The following is a 21,049-nucleotide window of genomic DNA, read 5'->3' as shown; positions in this document are numbered from 1 at the left end:
GGAGCTGCATGTTCCTGAATTGTTCATCAAAAGACTGAGATCAGGTGGCTGCTAGTGGGTTTTATTTGGCAGCCGGTTCTAAGAAAAAGTTTGTCCTGTGGTAGAAATATATTTGAAAGCATTTTACAGAAGGTGGACTATGTTAGTAATGTTTTTTTAAGTTAACAATTTCTTTTGACATGCTAGATGAAGAGATTAAATTGGAGTTAGTTGAAACCCATGGGTTTGGGTTTTTCTCTTTTCCTTTTGTTTGTTTGTTTTTTAAGTGTGTTGGGTGTATCTTACTAAAGAGTTTTGAAAGTTGATCAGATTGATCTGCTGTAATAAAAGCAGGTTTGGATTCTTTATTCTCTAATAAAAGCAAGAGAGGTGCCAAGTGCACAGACAGTTAAATGCGCAAGAAGAGATGTAGCACCTGTTTCAGAAGTAGAATTAACAGTCACAGAATTCAGAAGGTGCTCACAGATAAACCCCAGCAAAATGTACTCTTCTTGTGTTCAGTTTCCACAGAATGCATACGTCTATTGTAATTGCTAAAAGAAAAGGGACCTGTTCCACTGCAGGTTTTTTGGTCAGAATTCTGGTTAATTGCCTTTTAATTAATCAATGTCTCAACCTGAATTTTAAATTATATTATTTCCAGTGACATTTTGTTTCTGTAAGCTTTACCCAACTCCCCCAAATTACATACATGGCAAGCAGTTTTAAAAAAGAATTATTCAGTGGTTTCATATACTGAAAGTTGCTAACAGTGAAGTGAAACATGTAATAAGAGTTTCTTTGAGAGTTTTTCTCCAAGATTAATATTTTTTACCTTTTTCTTCCTTTTTATTTCCCAGAAAAAACATTTTCTCATGTTTCCTCATTTGTTCAAGCAGTTTGAGCTAAATCCATGAATCCATCCATAAATTCTGATGTGAACAAGAGAAGACTGTATTTGAAAGAGATGACTGAAATTTGTGTTTTGATTATTATGGTTTTTAGCAGTTTTGGAAGCATTGCCCTGGGATCACTGGCCACTGGTTCAAAATACTTGAGGAGTGATTGATTATACTAAATTGGTTAATAACCCAAGAAGCAATGGAGCTCTTTGACTGTCAGTAGCAGCATGTTAAGTGCAATTATTTAGTAAAAACAAAATGGACTATATAACGTTAATGCAATCCAGTTTTGAAGCAAAGCTTATCCTGAGAATGCTGAAGTTACTGTTACTGAATAAAGTCCATATTTGCATGAAATCTCTGAATTGAGTCTCTATACCAGGTGCTATTTGAAATGTTTATGGCATGATTTTTGAAGCCTGAAAGTTGTTAATGAGATTGCGTTTCAATTCTGATGGAGAATTAATAGTCTTTATTTTTATTAGTTTCTGTTTAAGACTGAGCGTTTCAAAATAAAGCAACTCCCTCATCATTTGTAATTTTCAGCAGGGAGTTTTGTGACAATATGTTGGTAAATTGAGTTCCTGTCTGCTGCTTCTGCTGCCGCCTGACTTCTCAATAAAAATATTTAAAGGGTGACTCTCTGGGGTACTGGTGGCATTTCAGGATTATTATCTTATGTAGTTTTTTGTTTGTTCAGGGTAGGGCCAGATTTTGACTGCAGCCTGATACGATCGTCCAAGAGTATAAATGAGATGATGTCTACAAAGTTGGGTGGAGGTTGTCTTGCAGAAACTGTCATGGTGCACTTCTGGTTGAGTGATCCTTTATGAACCTATCACTCATGGTTGACTTTTAGAGCTTGAAACCACGTGGCTTGAGTGATTCAAAGGAGAAAGACACTAAGGGTACTAGGCAAGGGTGAAGTGGGAACTTGACTCCATAGCCATTTGCAGTGCCAATTTGGTGAAGTTATGTTCTTGTGCTGCGGAGCTTGTTAGCTTGCCTCTTACCTTCTGGCGAGACTTCAGCAGATCTTGGAAAACAGCAGTCGTTAGCATTCCAGCTGGAATGTGCAAGTCACAAAATCCGGATACTCATGGCTATGAAATACTGCCTGGTGATGTGTTTTGTAAAGTCAAGGATAGAAACCAACTGGGATACAGCTTGAAAATAATTGCAGTCTGTTTCTTGTCTCTTTCTACTCTCAGGCTGACCCACAGTACCTGATGTCCATCTGCAAACTTACTGTGCTTTATGTGTTTTATTAGACATTGTGTTGCCATTCTGTGGTGGTGTAGCTCTGGGGTTATTTTTGCCAATAAAGGCTGTCCTTAGCATATATCAGCTACCAGCAGCTCAACTGTTACTGCCTGTCTTGTGGTACCACGTCCTGAACCATCTCGTCTGTTAAAACGCAGGACAAGATACAGAGTCTTCCTTAATGGATGACTTGAAGAGGATGAACAGAGAGAAGAGTCCGTGTGGTTGTTACCTATGTTTCATTTCAGGTTAGAATAGTCATTTTGGGATCATATGACAATTAGTGTTAATACAGCCCCACAACTCTGGGAAGACCAATAATGAGACTGAGATTTCTGGATGTAGAGGACCACACCTGCAGAGTAGTTTGTGCAATACTCCTTGAGGTCCTGTTGATACCTGGGGCGACATAGATGGATACAAAAATGAGAGTATTTTTAGTGTGGAGAAGCAGTCAGTGAGGGCCATATAAAGGATGTATGGGGAGAGACCATCATCTCTGTTTAGAAGTAATCTGGGTATCCTGCTGCACAGACTTGTTGGGCTGAGCAGTGTCTGGGAAATAGCATATGGATTCAGTTCATCGGGTTTCTCCAAGTGTAATGGAGCAAGTGGGAAGAACAGCTAAATGTGTGCCTGGCCGTACCTCTGAATATGTAAATATGAAGGATTCATTTTGTGGTTTTACAGATGTTTACAAAGTCACTGTGGATGTTTTGCTGATGGCAATGTAGTTCACTTGGGAAAATAGAGGAAAAGACCTACTGTGCTTGTGCCCTTAGAAATGCAGGAATCCCTCAGAGCTGAAGAGGTCTACAGAACTGCCCCATGTTGTCAGTTTTAATTTATTTCAGTCCCAACCTTCTGCTTGCTTTAACTGCTTCAAGAAGTGATATCTTCCAGAGTGTTTAGCCTGTCTGTGCTTGAGCTGGTACCTGTGATTGTAAAGTGTTACTCTTTGATATTAAAGAGCAGAGCAAGGTGTCTCAAAATAAGACCGAATTTCAGTGATCAAACTCTAGTAGCATGGATCCATATTGTCTATGTGATAGTATATTAGGACAAAATGCTGTTAGGAGTGAGAGACGTCTGGCCTGCCTGCTTATTTGATGTGGCATAAGGAGAGGCTGCGATTGCTGTTGCTTGTAGCTGTGGCATACTTTGGGAGCATGTTCTTGCAGTGAAGTCTGGAGCAGCGTGGAGATTTAAACCAGCATAGTTAATACTAGTAATGGTGTGGCTGAAACAGCAGAGAGCCAGGTAGGTTCTTCCAAGCTTCAGATTGTAAGGTCTGGTCTTTTGTTGTCAGGAAAGTGCTGATGTCCCTTCTTAGTATGGTTTGAAGGCATTCAGAATAAGCAGTGGGATTTTATTCAGGGAGGTGGAAGCTGGGGAAGTGATTACAGCCTGATCCATCTCTCTGTGGTCCTGCAGACCAAAGTTCTTGGCTCCCCATTACAGGCTGGGTCCTACAGCATATTCCATCTGCCTCCTCAGAGTGATCACAGGGGGCTGTAAAAGTGAAAAGTGTTACCCAAATATTTGAAGGCAAGTCTAAAAATGCATGGTGCAATTTATTTTTCGATGTTAGGGGAATTTGATTTCTTACAAAGAAGAAGTCTTAATGCTCAGGTGAGGCTGCATTCAGAAGCAAATCAGAACCTTTTTGTGAAGACTGGTTCACTACTTTTCTGGGTCAGCAGTGATTGACAGCTGCTGTCCTTCACTGCAGCTCGTGCTGTTCCCCTGTGGATGCATTATTTAAATGTCAGCATAGGGTGGTTACTTAGCTTGATGGAAGGGGATAAAACAGATGGGGGATGAAGTAAGTCTCTGGGCTGCATGTTGTCTTTGCGTTGCTCTTGCAGTAAACAAGGTGGACAGGCACCAGCGAAATACTGTGTGTGCGTGTATATGGATTCTGAATTTTTTTTTTTTACTTTTTGCAAAAATATTCATTAAAGATTCAGTGATTAATTACATTTCATTGGTATTGGAGATAGAGGCAATACAAAACCAGCACAGTTGCTGTCTCTGAACCTTCTGACCAGATTAAAAGCAATCAGCTTTAAAGGACAACTTAATTCATAGGAACTCCTTCTGATCAGCTTGTTATTTCTTCCTACTCCTGTCTGCTATGCCATCTCCCTGGCGCTCTGGATGCCTGACACAGTTGCTCTTTCACCACTGTGCTTCAGACTGTTGAAATACAGTTTGCTGATTCTTCTTGCCATTTCTAAAATCCAGCTTTTCCTTTCCAATGGTGACACTGAGACTTATTAAGCCTACGGGCTGACACTTTCTCACCACTGTTCTGGCAGCCTTTTCCTTTCATCTCATCAGATCTGCTACTGCTCCAGCATCAGTTACAGCCCTAAAATACTACGTACTACTGAATAGTTGTTGTGTGAGTTGTATGTGAAGAAAGAGCACTAAAAATACCTTTTAGAAATTAAGATACATTTACCTTCTCTGTCCTAGGAAGTGATGCTTTTGGGCTCATCTCAGGTTGTCCCTGTTTTTATATATGTTTATTTTGCTGCAAGTGAAAAAACAGGTTGTAGTTACAAAGAGATTAGTGAATGCATGGTAAACATGAAGAGCTGAAATTCTGCAGGGTCTGTATGCATCTTCTGATATTAGTCAGTGATGTTACTATGTTGGCTAAATAGCTGCATCAGCTTTGTTTTAGAGGTGAACAATGGGAAGCGTTTATTCTGCAATTTACCTTAGGGAATACTAAATGGAGTGAAAGCAGTTGAAAGACACATGATGGATTACTTACCCTTGTTAAGAAAAGCCCTTTGGGAAAAGTCCTAAAAACCATGTGTGAACATGTGTTCGTTGTTTTGATGAGGAAACCCTCAAATTTTGTTCTAAATCAAGAATTGAGGATAAAGGTATTGGTAATCTGGAGGTTAGGCCTTTTTGCCTGTATCCAGTAATGAACGAAGTTCTTCTCTGATAAAGTTAGTAATTTTTTCTGCTTGTTTTTGCCCTCTTGCCTTTAAATGATTCAGTCAGCTCATCTGCAGTGACAAGGAGACTGCAGTGTGGCAGCTAGGAATTGAGAAGAATTTTATATGATGGCGTACTTGCAGTTTCTGGTGTTTGAAGTCCTTGCGTAATGCCAAGCAATCACTGTTTACTTACTCGGCAGCATAAAATAACCCAAGTTGTGTTTTGTAAGCAGAATATGGAAATTCTAGTGTTTTTAACTTTTAAAGGACCTGATGAAGTTTGATCAACCAGTTTATGCAAGCTGTGTGAAATGGAGAAATGTAATTGTGTTTTACACTTAGGCAAATGGACAGGGAGCACTAAGCCAGACTGTTGCTAGAAATGTTGTATGTCACCTTATTCTGAAATTGATCTTCTGCAGGATGACTTTACTGTCCTTTATATGAAATTTCTAGGGAGCATTTGCGAATGGTATGTATATGGTCATCAGTGTTTCCTGGGGAGGATTCCCAGTGTGATGGGTATGTGTTAGGTGGTGTTGGACATTTGTAGGAATTAAGGTCAAGATATAAATGAGAATAGGTGGAGAACCTGAATAGGGAAATTATTGTATTTGGTATTTGTACTACTCAAAACAATGAAACCTCTTAAAATCTGTGAATGTCCAAGTTAATGTGGTAGACAAGGTTAGCGGGTTGATATTTAAACAGTTAGATAAGTTATTATTCTGTTAAAACCTTGGATTTACTTTTAAGTGTAACCGGAACTTTCTGAAATGTTCCTATTTCAGAAGTGTGTATTTTTGTTGTAGATGTTTACATTTTAAAGACCTTAGGCCTGTCTGTGAGTGGTTTTATGCCTCTGGCTGGCAAAAAGGAAAAAGATACACTTACAATGTTGTCATGCAAAAGCAAAGAACTGTGCCTTTGTACGGGAGTGTGACTCATTATTTCTCAGTGTGACACTTCATTTGCTTGATTGTTTTTGTTGCTATTCTGTGGCTTTTGTTTATTAAAAGGCCACCTCTCCTGCTGAGGTTTGCTTGCAGGTTTTAATATCTATTTCTCCTTTCTCCCCATGTGTTCTAGGTTTTAGGAGTGTGTACCTCAACTCTGGCAATGGCACAGTTGCTTTACGATGAGTGCATGAAAGAGAGCAGAGTTTTTTTCTGGTTGCTGTCTCAAGACTGGGGTTGCCTCATATGTCAATGCAAAGCTTATCAGTTAGCAGAAGATGTTCATATGCTTAATATGTCTTTGAGAAAAGCGTCAGAGACCAGATGTGGGAGAGAGTGAGCCAAAGATATTTCCAGTTCCTTGAGATAAGTTACAGTAGGCATCACCAGCTTATGGGCTGGGCTTGGATCTGGGCCAGCAGGCAGCTTTGGCTCTGGAAATGCCAAAATGGGGTATTAATTTCTGTGTGTGTGTACATGCATGTGTATCTTTGATGAACCAACCCTTGGGTTTGGGAGGGTTTATTGTGTTAGGTGTGGAGCGAGCACACTCAACTGTGTGTCTTGCTTGGACACCTGGCGGGGAATAGACATTGCCCCCAAGCACAAAGGAATCAGCCAACTTCAGCCCTGGAGTATGTGGGAGAGGGAATTTGGTCGTAGGGTGTTGCATTTAGCAAAGCATTGTTGATTCTTATTTTCCCTCCCTTTTTTCGTGAACTTCCTTGCATTTCTGATACTTATTCGCTCCAGAGGCGATCCACCTCTGTATCAGTGGGACTGCAAATACTTGCTGTTTTATTCTTTTCTGTGGGCATGGAGGTGCAGGAGGATGAGTGACAGGGAGCTGGGGCAACAGCTTCACCACAGTGTCATTTGGGGGCCTCATGGAAGGATTTTCCTTACAGGGCCTCTGCAAATATGTTGGAAGTGGGCCCTGAGCCTTTGGCTGGGGTTTAGCTTTTCCACAGCAGAGACTGCAGTAACACTAGTCATTGATCCAGAGACGTGCAGCCTGGGATTTTTCAGGGGGTACATAAACTCTCCCTTCTTGTAAACTGAGCTAGAGGTGTTTTGCTAATGATCTTTTTAGTTCAAATACAGTGTCTGTATGTTATTGAAAACGGGTTGAAATACCATCAGATTCCTCTGCTCTTTTCAGGGTCCATGAGCTGCTCTGTTAGTTGCAGGGTCTGAGTATGTGTTTGCTGTTGAGAAGTTCAGAAACGCAAAAAAATCTCTTGGAGCCTTGGCTGATCAGTGGTTTTGAGCCCAGAGTCCTCTTGGTAAAATGTTGTATTTCATGTCATATTCTTGCAGAACATCAATAGTAAAGTTAGAGTTGTGAAAAGAGCTGCTCTTTCCTGCTGTTCGAAGCAGGTTATTTAAGTGAGAGGCAGAACAATGAAGAGCTGAATGTGAAGATTATAGGCGGTGTAGTGATGCTGTTGTCTTGTCTTGGGATATTTGGGGTGGTACTTGGTGTCCTGCAGGGAAGAGTGTAGGTACTGAAGGGAGATATTCGGGTTGTGTTGTCCTGCCCAGGGAGCAGCATTTTGTTGTGGTGGGAAAACTCTGCAAAGCATGAAAGCAGCCTCTGCACACGTACATGGGTGTGGGGCACTGTTGTTGTGCCTTACATGTGTGACAGCAGGAAACAAGGGTTAACCCTTGTGAGCTTTGATATAGTTTGCGTGTGCGTTTGGCAGTAGTGAAAACGTGGCAGCAGGATTTCCCATGGGAAGCTATGGAACCCCTTGAGCAGGAGGCTGGACTAGGTAGGGGCAGAATTCTGACCCGACTTTTGTGCGATTCTGACTGTGGCTGCTTACTCATGGTTTTAGTGCACTGAAGACAGTTCATAGGGATCTTTAGTAGGTAGATTATAGTGGAAGTATAGCTTAGGCCTTAATCATACCTTTATTAACTGTGTAAGTGTATCCAAAGCCACGATCTGAGGGTTGGCTTTTATTTTAGGTTTTCTATGATGTAGTGGTTACATTTCCCATTTCCTTGTGGAGGAGTAGGAAAACGAGGATTTTATGAATCCATGTGGCTAATACATCTCAAAGTCCAGCTACTTAAGGTGCAGGAATTTGCCTCATTCTCCTGCACCCTCCTGTGCTGCACCCTTATATCCTGCCCCGTCTAAGTTCCTGTTTTCTCTCTATGTCTCTGTCTTTTTTTTTTTTTTTTTTTAACTAACGTGTTTCTGTCCCTTTCCTTCCCCACTATGACCTTTGCTTTCCCTCTTCCTTGGTGACAGTGTGGCATACTCCTGCTCCAGAACATCTTAGCCAATGCAGCTGCTATGAATAAAATAATGGCACATGGCTTCACGCACACTGATTGCCCCAGGCAAAGGGCTTGGGAAGCTGGGGCTGGCAGCAGCGCTCCTCTGCAGCTGCCAGCAGATGTCCGACTGGGAGTGTGCGAGAAAGGTAGTACTCAGCAGTGAGTAACTTCCAAGATGTGCAGTTCTCTTTTCCTAAAGTATTAAGTTGCTAGATTTTGCCAAGATCTTCTAAATAAACCAATTTTGAAGGAGGTCTTTGGCCGAACCCTTTATGATGCAGAGCAATGAAACCATTTGGGACCATTTAAGTAAGTGCAGTTTTATTTGGTCTGGGCCGTTAAAAAGCTTTGTTGGGTTGGGAGAACTGTAAATGGACTTTAGAGTTTTCACTGTACATGTAATTTTTCAGTTCTAGCGCTCAGGGCAATAAAAGAACTTTTGGAAAATGTACATGTTTTCAGTGTTCTCCACATTTGCTAACATCTTTTCTGTGTTGCGCTACTTGTCCATAAAATTCTTTTCTCCGCTGGTGTATGCAAAACTGTCAAAAATAGTTTTTTGGAGCTCTTTTGAGAAAAGACAGGGAAGATCCAATTCGTAACAGAAATCTGAATCCTTGCCAACCACAATGCTCTTAAATACCACTTGTCAACTTCCATATTCTTAGAAAAGTGTCTCTAAGTGGTGAAATAACTCCATTTGTAACCCTTTGTCAAATATGCTGGCTAGTTTAAGCTGCAACTTGTAGATCTGTCCTGACCATACACCCTGTGAAAGAGGGATAGTCATGTATGTGTAACTATAATTTTACATCCACAATCCACTAGTGAGATGAATGCTTGAGGAAATCCATGCCTACAGAGCTCTGCTGGCTGCAGCGGAGGAACACATCAGTGTGGGCAGTGTTTTGTCTGCGTTTAACATGTCACAGGATGAGGACCTGATCTAAAAATACCCAACCAACCAAAAATCCAAACCCAGAACTGTTAAACCTGTTTAACATATACGTCAGGGAGTGGTGTTGAAGAGATTTGGTCTTCTGTAAATTGTCTTACAACAGAAAGGAAAACTACTGTTTAGTCATTCTGCCTTTCAGATGCTGGTAAGAATCTCTCTGCCAGAGCCTCACTGTTGGAAAGACTGCACCTGCAGATTCCCTGGGTTAATAGAAAAGAAGCTGGCAAAACCCCCCAGGTTCATCTTGTGTGATCATTTGTTTGTGCATACAGAACAGCTGTATTTTCCAGGAGAGGCTGAGCGTACAGGAAGGTGGGGAAGACTCTGCCAGGCATTTTGATGCGTGCTGCAGTGTGGTTCAACATCCTTTAATGCCACAAATTGTACTGGTTTTGGTGGAAATTCAGGTTAGGTTGTACCTCGTATTGTTCTTCAGCTAAAACATCAGTGAATGCATATTCTTAACACAGCCTCTATGTAGTGTGAAGAACAAATGTCCGTCCCACCCCATCCTTTTTTATACTACTTGAAGGCACAGTAGGTTCACTCGAGCTACATCCGGAGTGAAGTTTTTTCCTAGTTAATGGTCATCTCTGTGGGTAAATGTAGCTGTTTGGATAATCTGCCATATAGAAATGTAGGTGGTCTTATAAGCAAGAATACATATGACCGTAAGATAAAATCTGGAAATTCTGAGTGTTAGATTACCCTTACAGCTTTAGGAGGCTGTGAATATATATATGTGTGTGTGTTTGTATATATATACATATACACACATACGTAAATAGTCTTTAATGATAGCTTTAACAATGTTAGACAACTGGGTGCTGAGTTAGGGCTCCTGCATATCCTGTCAAAAATGAGCGTGGTCAAAATTTTCACAGGATTTATTTTGGCTCAGCTATGGTTCACCGATCTCGCTGTGAAAAAACATTGACAAACCATTGATGTTCTCCGTTTTGAGTGTTGGGTCGAGATGCAGAGGTTGCCACGCATCCTGGTGGATCAGGTAGCTCACTCAGCTTGGCTGCTGTAAGATGCACCAGCCTCAGCAGCTGGAGACAGGATTTGGACACATCTGCCTGTAGAAAGCATTTTGAACTTCAAAAGGATGACGGACAGCTTGTGGTTTTTATTTAAATTTTTTTTTTCATATGGGAATCCTTTTACAAAACTTGAGGAAAACCTCGTAACAGAATGACTGAGGGAAAAAAAAAAACCAAAACCAAACAATCCATCTCTGGACTCATAATTAAAAATCTCTGCTTTGTATGTTTGCATGTTTTTCCTGTGCTGAAAACTGAAGTTTTACGATCTTCCCTGTGGGGTGGTGGTGCTCCTGTTGTGTGGGTGAGCTCACTGAGAAGGACCATGGCACAGCTAGTAGTGGAACTTTACTCCTGTGTTTATTATGGCATAGCGAAGTTGGAAAGCGTGGTTCCAAGGAGAAGAGTGTGGTGGGATCACCTGATGCCATGGGCAAAGTGAGCAAGGAGAGATTTGCTCATGGTATATTGTCAGATACTATATATCTTTTCCCTATAACGAGAACATTTATAGGCATTTCTTGGTTTTGAGCCAGGTAACTTTGATACAGTCACTTTCTGATTAAAATTTTGTTTAATGTCTTCTATCCTGCAGGCTATAAATACATATTGATTAATTTTAATTTTGGGTTGAGAATTTTGTCTTTATGTGTTTGTTCTCTTTCCTGTTATGATGCCACATCTGGTTTTCCGCCTTTAACTGTATGGCTTGTACAGTGGCTGCTTCTGGGCTTGGTATCTTTTCTTCTGGGAAAACCTTCACTGCAGTACTATGGACCGTGGTGTTGTGTCTATGAAATGCATTCTATTAACAGATTCATGTGTTCGAGTAGAAGGTTTGTGGTTGTGCTGAATACAGGAACAAGGAAATGGCTCAAAGGTGAGTTTTATTTAGGATACTTTTATAATTTTATCTTACAGTGTTAGAGGTTTGTGTCAGGGGAAGGTTTTAAATCCATCTCCTGAATTACAGTTCAGTGTCTTAACTTTATTCCATTCAGGTTTTCTAAGCACTTTTATATCTTTTCAAACGTACAGCTTTATCCTTCTTCGTCAGAGTTTCTACCCTGGCATGAAGGTAAATTTTTATGTCTTCTACTTCATTTCTTCTTAGTTAGCAGAAAAAGGGAAGGTGGTCATACCTTGGCTTATTATGAAGAGATACAAAAGAAAGTCTTAATAGTAGTAGTAAATTTACCGAGTCCTTTTTAGTTGTCAGTGCATAAAGGTCATGTAGGTTATAATTGGGCTAGGGTGTTTTCTTGTTTCATGAATTTGTGAGGACTTAGCCTCAGTCCTCAAGGTGTTTGCTTGGTGTGCTGAGTTCTCTGCTGTCACAAAACTAGCTGGCATCGACCATAGCCTTACACTTCATGGTCACTTCATAATGTGTTCATCAGACGTTAAAGGGCATGCTGTGAATGTGAACTTACTGCTGGGCTGGAGGGGGGTCCTCCCAAAGGGCTGCCGGAATAACTGGGAAAATGGGACTTTTTGGCTCTCAGTTGGTTAATCACCTGTTTCACAACAATCTGTGCTACTTTTTCGGATTAAAAACTTCTTAATTAGTTCACTTTCATGGATCTGGTTTTGAGGTTCAATTACGCTGAAAATAAGTGCTATGAGTAGATCTGAAATTGTGGCCTGTGTCTGAACTAAAGGCTCACCTAAAGGCTGCAAAAGACATGGATACAGTGTCGTGTTAGGTTTCTCTTGTGGCCCACTGTACCAAGTTGCAATGAGAAAAACCCTAAAATTGTTGCTTCTGGTGATGACTACATGGTCAAAATATGTTTGATTAGTAAGGCTGTGTTGTACTTTGGCATCTTTATCAACATAACACTGTGGCAAATTGCATTAATAAAGCCGTAAAGTAATGCCAAAACCAGAAAACCTTACACAGCTATTCTGACTCTGCTTATCGAGTGGGAAAAGAAAATCAGTGAATTTGCTTTTGAGGCTTTCAGTGTGGCAGCAAACTTGAAACTGCAGGAAAATGTCTTCTCCCCTTTATTTTTAAAAAGTAACACTTTTCACACGTTTCTCCAAACTATACAAATATTTTTACAGGCTTTAAAAGCATTTACTGAAAGTTTGTTTTTACAGAAACTGAACTTCTGGCCCAGTATGATGCCATAGGAGTTGGTTGTGCTTTTTTTTTTGTCAGGAGAAAGTCACAAAGCTTTCATAGGTCCGTGCTGCAGTAATTCATATTACTTTCCAGCTATTTCACGCAGCTGTTCCTAGTTAAGTGTGAGGTGAACGCTGTATGCTTGGGCACATCTTGAAAGTCTGTTTCTCCCAGTCCTTGCCTGGAGCACTTTCTCCACATTCCTGCTTCCCCAGAGGGTGAGAAGTTGCACTGGAGTTTTTTGAAGCTGTTCACAAGTCTGATTTTGGCTTAATAAATTGGGAGGGCTGTATTTTGGATACGTGGTTCTGGGATGAAGTTAAACATTTCACCTAACTTTTTATGACTACAGAGGTTTCAGTGTTCCTTGGAAGCCTGGAGTTATTAGTGAATTATGAGAGGTTGATTTCTTTTTTTTTTTTGGTGTAAAATGTCAACAGGCACATAATTCGTAAGAAACCATGTTATCTTCTTTAAAGTGCAGCATTTCTGTTAGTATGGCTTCAGTTTTGTATACTAATTAGTGGATTTACGAGCAACTGTTACTGATGTCTGTATCTAGGGAAAAATCAGATGAAATAATTCTAATGCTTAAAAAAGGGCTTGCAACAATTATCCTAAGGATTTAATGTTCCTCGTATTCTTATTGTTGGAGTTTCTTCAGTCCTGTCTTTAGGAGCAACAGAAGTAAACTAAGAAAGCTTTCATTTGTATCACAAAAATCTGTTTTTCCCCACAACAAAAAGACAAATAAGCAGCAAGCTCCTTCTGAATCTCAAGAGATGCTCCTGCTCCCTGATTTATGGTCACTCCAAGCATTTATTCTGGTGGGTTAAAAGGTCAAGTTTTTAAAGACTGCATCATTAGACAGAAAACCCCTATATACTCCACAGAAGCAGGTGGATAGTGAAGCTCGTGTCTGAGTATTGCCCATCAGCCCTTCCTCACCAAGCTGTGATACCAGTCTTGCTCTACAGAACCAGGTGTGTGTTTCTCGTGAACCCTTCAAAGAAAGAAATGGGCAAACACAAACTGATGCCAGTCAATGGCCAAATCCTTGTGAGTGAATGCAGCACAGCTGTTGGTTCCTCTAGTTGGGCTTTTATAATGGTCAGATCTCTGTAAAGTGTGTTCAAATAGAAAATGTTTTGAGCTAATTCCCAAAATAATTTCTGGTATGCAAGCTTAAGGAAGGAGAAGTTCAGTCTGGTTGGTTTTTGGAAACAGCGATAGTCTCGCACCAGGTGAGTCATATCCTTCGTTCGGACACCTGATGGCCACATAACCAGCACCAGGTTGCGCCATCCTGCATATTCCTTCCTTAGGTCCTGCAGTTCTTTGGCAAAAGTCTTTCGTGTCTGTATACATCCTAAGAAGGTGAGAAGCTGTTTCTCAACCGCTTATTTTTGATGCCTGTGTTGCAATGATCTTGCTTCCTGTTACAGATGTAGAGTTGCTCTTAAAAATCTCTGTTTAATAGAACTCTGGATTGGAATCACAGTGTTGTACTGGAATCGTGTGGATTCCAATCCACACGAGAAAAGGAGTACTCGTGTGGGCTCGTCTCCCCTTGCTCTTTTTTAACTGAGAGCTTTGCAGATGCAGATTTCACTGGAAATAATGGCCACCCACAATAGAGGAAAACCGAAGGCTTTGGGGAATAAAATTTCTTGTGTTCTGCTGTTACTGAAATGGTTGTATTTGATATCAGATTGAATTGGACTGCCTGTGCAAGTGGGCTCAGTGGGATGGAGCTGCAGGGAATGGGCCTGTATTTTCTGTGACAGGGAGGAGGAAGCTTCAGGCAGTCCAAAGAGCCCATGTGAGTTGCTGTATTGGCCTTTTTCCTTTTTTAAAGTCATATTTTAAATAATCAAAGATAGGTTTTCAGAGGGAGATGTTCTAAATACAGTTGGAATAGGACAGGATCTTCTGTGAGGTTTAGGACAACATATACTTTGGTTACTTCTCTCTCTGCTTCTCCAGAAAAATAGTAGTTCTAACACGGTGTTTAGATTTATTTTGAGCCACAAATAGCTAAGTCATGTAGAGGATAGAGGTATATGCTGGATTTTTCTATGGCATTTGGTGTAGTCTTTGTATTGCAGTATTCCCCACCCTCTGTGGCCAATGGTTAGAAACCTGAACTTTGCGGTACGGTGTGATAGATACGCCTGTTAAGGTGAGACAGAAATGCAGCATAGATGCAACTTCTGGCTCTACTGTTGTAACCACTTAAAGGCTTCATTCATTTGTTGTTTTGAATGCAATGATGTGAGCAATCAGGGAAGAAAAAAGAAGGTAAAAAGCAAATAGCTCTTCTGGATTTAGGTGAAGACCACTTTGGGCTTGTATTTATAGCTTGAAACAAGCCACAGGCAAAGAGAAAAGCATTTGTGTGTTAATCTGAACTACTGCATGTAATTTGTGGCTAGAAAAATTGGTTTAGGCTTTGTGTTAATTCAAAGGCAGTAGTTGAAAGCTACGTGATATGACATGACAGATTTTCAAAAAACCGTGACTGTTCATTTTTTTTTTGAAAGTAATTGATTCAAATAAACCCACTTCTCACGTTCCTAACACTGTTGTTTTTCAATGGTGTTTGTATAACACCATTTTCTTGTGTCTTTGCTGTTCTCGTCAACTTCTGCAGTTGTTTCTGTTGCTTTATTCTAACCCCTTGTTGGATGTACGATTGATACTTTGCTTTTGAACATTTAGTGAGTGATACAGTCCTGAATGGCCTTGGTCACAGTCCAGGCTTGCGCCTCACTGAGGATCTAGCCCTCAATGAGCGCTCTGTGTCTGATGCTGTTCTATAAACATGAAGAAATATCTCTGCAAGAAAATTGCCATGAAAAATCTCCATTTCTGTCAGCAGTTGATGGTGCCACAAGTAGTCCTTGCACAGGTTTTTCAGTCGCTTTGATGTGAAATGAAGATAGAATAATACTGTTACCAATTTGACAATAGCTACTTACTTTGTCATAAGCATTTTCTGTGATGAAAAACGTGATCAGAAAGTTTGCTACCTTTGCTGCAAGCTGAAGCTCAGGCTTTCTCCGGCTGCAGGTTGGAAACCGTAGGCTTCACTGTCAAGTGCTGAAATATAACAATGGCTGAGAAATTTTACTTTTGTCTTTTTGTTTGTTTGTTTGCAGTCAAACTGCAGCTTCAGGCAGAAGAACGAGGAGTGGTGTCAATCAAAGGCGTAAATGCGAATCGCTTTCTGGCTATGAAGGAGGATGGCAGATTGCTGGCCTTGGTAAGCAGCGGCGTTTTAATGTTTTATCTCTCAGTGTGTCTTAGCTGTACTGGTGGGTCCTCTCCTCACTGTGTGTTAAGTAACCTCTCCTCCAGCGGGACTTACTCAGATTCTGTGTGTGTGATTTATTTGCACAACTTTTGTCAATTAATTGGTCTATGAACTATGAGAAGATGGGAATGTCTGCCCTCATCTAGCAGCTGCAAAATGCATCTGGAATGGCCTCTTTGGGAGAGAAAAATCATAGCGATCATGTATAGATGGAAATTACAAGAACAAATGAAAAATAAAGTGCCCCTCCCTCCCCCCCCAAGGAATTTTTTCCTTTCACTTTCACATAAAGTGATTGTAAAGACCCTTTCAAAGTAGAAAGCAAAGCCATTAAAAAAAAAATTTACTTTTATGTTTCTGATAGTAATCTGTGTGTATTGTTTCCCATTTTCTTCTTTGTAGATAATCAAGGGTTTTTTGGTCATGTATACTTCCAAACTAGAAAACTGGGAAGAAAAAAAATTTGAAAACAATAAAATAAATGATAAATGACCATAAAATATGATGTTAAAATGATAAATGCTAATGACAATAAAACAATATATATATAAAAATGTAGATAAACTAGTCTTTAAAGAGACTAGTTTTAGTTTAAACTCTGTGCATTTTATTGGTATCAGCTTAATTTTTAACTGTTTTAACATCAATATTTTTAGCAGACTCTGAAAGTTACTGCAGTTGCCTAGAGCTAGATTATAAATTTGGAAGTCCCAGGAATTGCAGTTAGGTTCATTTTGCTGATGAGACATAGACACTGTAAATCTCTCATCCATATTTCTAACCTTTAGTGCAGACAAACTTCCAGAACTACTAGAGCTGCAGTTTGTAATAATCCCAATGCTCTGGTATCCTGAGCACAGCTGTGCTCAGCTCCTGTACAAGTCCCCACTGGTAACCAGTGTTCATAATGACGTGCATTCCTAACCCAGCTGAACTGCAGCTAATGCAAGACCCATGCCGAGGACTGCAGGAATGACTTCCAGTTCCTCATGGTTCTGCTGAAATCAGTCTGAGGGCAAACAAAACACTTGAGCAGTTTTACATGAGCAGGGATGCTGGCTCCTGGAGGCCCGTTTTATGTCTGTGAATACAGTTAAAGAACCTGTTTCAAGTTACAGCATTATTTACTTGGATATTGCGTGACAGCTCAGTTGAAGAAAATGTGAGGAGTCGTCCACTGTGCTATTCTTGAATTAAGGATAATTGGGTATTTCCTGTGGTGCTGGTGTGGTGGCATTCAGCCTTCCGTTCAAATTGCCCTCCTTACCCTGAGCAACAGTGAATGGTCAAAACGGGGTGTTTAGCACAGTTTGTAAAGTTATAAACACCTGGGGGTGTTTATATTTGGGATTTCCAGCCTCCTGTTGTGTGGTGGGTTCTGGTTGTAGAACATCCTGCCCTTGTACTACTTCCTACAGCTCTTCATTTTTGCTATTCATAGGTGAAAGCTCTCTAAAGATTCTGTTCTTCAGCCAGCCTGATGAATACTTCTGCAATTCCATGATCATTTTCTGCAGCACAGGCAATGTTTTTTCCATGAGGATTTCTGTACTCCCAAGTGACTCCCAATAGTGTGTGGCCAGTTGTGCCTCTACTGTTCTCTGCCTACAAACACATTCATGAAACTGTTGCTGTTTACCAGCATTCCGTTTTCAATTTGAGTAGTGTTGTGTTTCAGTGAGAGCTCTGAAAGAGCCTATGCTGGAAATCTTTGTGGTGAAGTGGTGTCGTCAGTGCACATGAATTTTTATCTGCTGAAAACTTTGGTTATTTCTTTCAAAACATTGTGTAACTTTGATTCCTTAGCACTATTCTGTCGTTTTTACCATCTGTTTTTTCTTCTTTTTTATTACTTTTCAGTGTCAAGGATCAATTTGCTTAGCATCCTTCTTTTATAAATATATCAACATCTTCAAAATTCCTTCTGCAAATTATTACTCAGTCCTGTTTTTCATCTAGTAATTTGTTGAGATGTGTCTTTACGGTTTGTTCTGAGTTGGGTTTTGCAAAACGATTTATTGCACAGCCAGCATATCACTGCTAGCACTGCTGATCTGCTGAAATGGTATGGCTTTTGATTTAGCAGTTTCATGCTTTCTGTTTGCTAACAGACTCAGTTGTTTTGGGGGAGAGGTTATCTTCACCAGTTCGGTCACTGGAGGAAATGGGTGGTTAATGCAGCTAGTCAAAACCTCTCCCCAGGAAATGCTGTTTTAACTAAAAATGTTTGGGCAGAAATGTATCTATTCCGTCAGATTTCTAATGGAAGAATTGAAACATTTCCTTCTGATATGGCTCATTTTGACTTTCCAGTTTCACTTAATTGTAGTAACAAAATATTATATTATGGAATTAAATGTGTTTGATTGTTTAATTTCATGAAGAAATTTCTCAAAATTCCCCGTGAAAGGAAGAATTGAACTTTGAAATTTCACAAGAAATAATTTGTCATTTAGGGTATGACATGTTTGCTCTATCTTTCATGCTTACGTGGTTTTGCTATGACCAGACAGGTGTTGCCAGACATGAAGGGAAATTCTTCTCTTTTGATGTTATGGGTTAAAATTGTGGTACAAGAATATTTGTGAGAATAACCTTCATTTCCTGGCCCTTTCATGGTTAGAAAGGGCTAAATACCATCACCACCTTTCTCAGGTCATACTCTATCTGCTGTGGTAGTTACAGGTTAACAGGCTGGTTTCAGTTTTGAGAGTAAACAAACTTGAGGAATTTTAATTTGTAATCTGAGTCCAAAATGTCAAAAGTAGTCAATTGGCACAATGTGATACTAAGGCAGATGCAATCTGCACTGCGGAATCAATTGGTGGGTGGCATTTGGCCATGCAAATGACGGGGGGGAAGAACCTTGTTGCAGGATGTTGATGCCTCTTTTGGTCAATCAATCTGCCCTGTGTGAATCACCTGAGGGTTTTGTCTGTCATTACAGTTTGGCTGCTGTGAGTGGTGGCACACAACAGGCCCTAGTATGAGCGTGGCTGCGACCACCATTGCTAACGTTAAAAACTCCCACACTCAGTGTCAAAGTGTACTTTAAAAGCCACTGATATCCAGGGCTTTTCCAGGCCTGAGGCTCACAATTGGGTGCCTGACATCCTGCGCCTGCTGGACAGCAGTCCAGCTTCTGAAATGTTGCCTCGGGCAGATGCTGAAGAATACATAGTTCATGAAGCCTGAGCATTAGGTGACAATGCTATAATTTGTCACCTAAATGTTCACTTTTATGTCAAAACATTTATTTACATTGGCAATGTGCTGTAGGAAAAAATTGGTGTCATGTATGCGAAGCGCATGGCACCTTTCAAAATATCTTTATGATCATAAGATAAAGTAAATATCTTTTTTCTTTTTTCTTTTTCTCATTTTCTTTTTTTCACCCTATTTTGATTATTTTTATAACACCCATAAATTGCCTGAAAACCTGTTTGAGGAGTTTAATCTGGTTTACTTTTTAAACCACAGAGACATGAGGAAGGATGAATAAGTCTGATGCGCTTCTTTGAGTTGCCATTGTGTTTGTGGATTTAGTGCATAGGAGAGGGATGTGCAAATCTGCCTTTTGTCTGTACGTGGCGTCTTCGTAGTGGCTGCTTAAGTTCACCACAGGCGCACTGGAAGCCATTTCATTCCTGCTGGAGGTTGTAAAGACGTGGTTTCCACCAGTGTGAGGCATCTGATCTCTGTGCCCAGCTCCACAGCCGTGCCTGGGCAGCGTGCACAGAGAAACCAGGTGCTGCAGCGTTCGGAGGCCACATTCTGCCCAGTACCTCCCTAGCGCCCTCGCCGCCTGTGTGGCGCTTCCAGAAGTGTCACTGTGTTGGGTAGGAGGTGAAGGCGAGGTGTGAGCTGGCTGCGATGGCCTCTGTGCCAGAACTTCCAGCTTGGGCAATCGTACAGAACCTGCATAAATGCCACTTAAAGTTTGGTTTTGTTATTAAACGCCCCCTTAAGGGTGCTGTCATCGGTTTCAGGCTTGGATCTGTGGCTTGAGGTGATTAATGCGTCTGTTTTCACGTTGCTGGAATGAAAGGCGATAAAATATGATTTATCTTGAGAAAGATTAAAGTACAACTCATATAAAAATCATGAATTTGATTTCCACTATTGGAAGTGTAAAAATATTAGTGAGTTATAGAAATGAGGAATTGCTGTGGATTTTCTCTTACAAGTTCTTTTCCTTAGAAACCAAAATTCATATCTGGAAATGGTTGAAGTGGAGGGAAGCCCCCTCCTATTTGAAGGTGGATCACTTAATTCCAGACTGCCTTCGAATGACTTAATTGCTTGTAGCTGCAGAAACTTGGCATCTATGAGGAATTACTCTTGTTCACTTTTGTGCATACTGTATGAAGTCTTGTTGTTTCAAGCTCACTTTATATATAGAATATTACCAGGAGATGGTAACAAAGAGTAGCTTGCTCATTTAGGAGAATTGCTCCACATTCCCTGTCCCCTCTTCAGGATTTTTACAGGCTAACTTTTTCTCCTCCTCTGGTGTTCCCCAAAATTTTCTGGATAAATGAGTATGAATTGATGGACTGACAGGAGGTGTATATGAAAAGAAGGGGGACGTGTGTCCGTGTCCCTGTAAGTTCCTGTGGTGTTGAACTTCTGCCATCTGTGTATGGGAGACAATAACTTCTCTTGCTTCAAGCACCAGTTCTGCAGGCAGGTTTACCACTGTGACCACTGCAAGAGCAATGCTGTCCATGGACAGGGGTTCTGCTGTTGCAAATAATGCCTTGGGGTAGGTGCAGTTAACACCAATAGCCTTTCTCTTCCTATAGGATGAGATCTTACTTGGAGCTGTTTGTATGTCTTCTTATGCTTTCAGTACAGAGGAACTGTGTGGTTTCTTGGTGGTGGATTTTGGAAAATGAGTAAACTTTCCTCTTTTCAGTTGGCTGTGAACAGCTACGAATAGTAACCATAGTTAAATCAGCTGGGTTTAAGTCCCCCAGGCAGCAACAACAATCCAGGAAAACCTGTGTGTAAAAGTCTTGCAACAGATAATACCTGTCTCAGGTTATCTATCTCACCAACAGGAGAGAGATCGTTTGAAAATGAAGACTCCTTACCTCCAGTATGGTCACCCCAAGGGAGCAGCGGAAAGTACACTGCACTGCAGTTGTTAACGGCAGGCTTATGGGGGGCTTTTTGGGGTTTTGTGTGCAGTGAATGTCTTCTCCCTGATGGTGATCAAATGTGGCATGTAAGAAAAGACA

General features: G+C 40.7%; 1 protein-coding gene across 2 annotated transcripts in view; it reads left to right on the top strand.

Moving 5' to 3' along the window:
• The window catches only part of FGF2 (fibroblast growth factor 2), a 51,353-nt gene that overhangs the window by 27,170 nt on the left and 3,134 nt on the right, over positions 1-21,049 (top strand). For both annotated transcript variants that reach the window (XM_030478207.1, XM_030478208.1), the window contains one exon: positions 15,652-15,755. In XM_030478207.1, coding sequence (XP_030334067.1) covers positions 15,652-15,755 — 104 coding nt within the window. The remainder of the gene's footprint in view (positions 1-15,651; positions 15,756-21,049) is intronic.

The sequence above is a fragment of the Strigops habroptila genome, chromosome 3 (genome assembly GCF_004027225.2).
Source record: "Strigops habroptila isolate Jane chromosome 3, bStrHab1.2.pri, whole genome shotgun sequence".
In the NCBI taxonomy this organism is placed as follows: domain Eukaryota; kingdom Metazoa; phylum Chordata; class Aves; order Psittaciformes; family Psittacidae; genus Strigops; species Strigops habroptila.
Note: the sequence above shows the minus strand (reverse complement) of the source record. Positions and strands in the feature narration are given on the sequence as shown.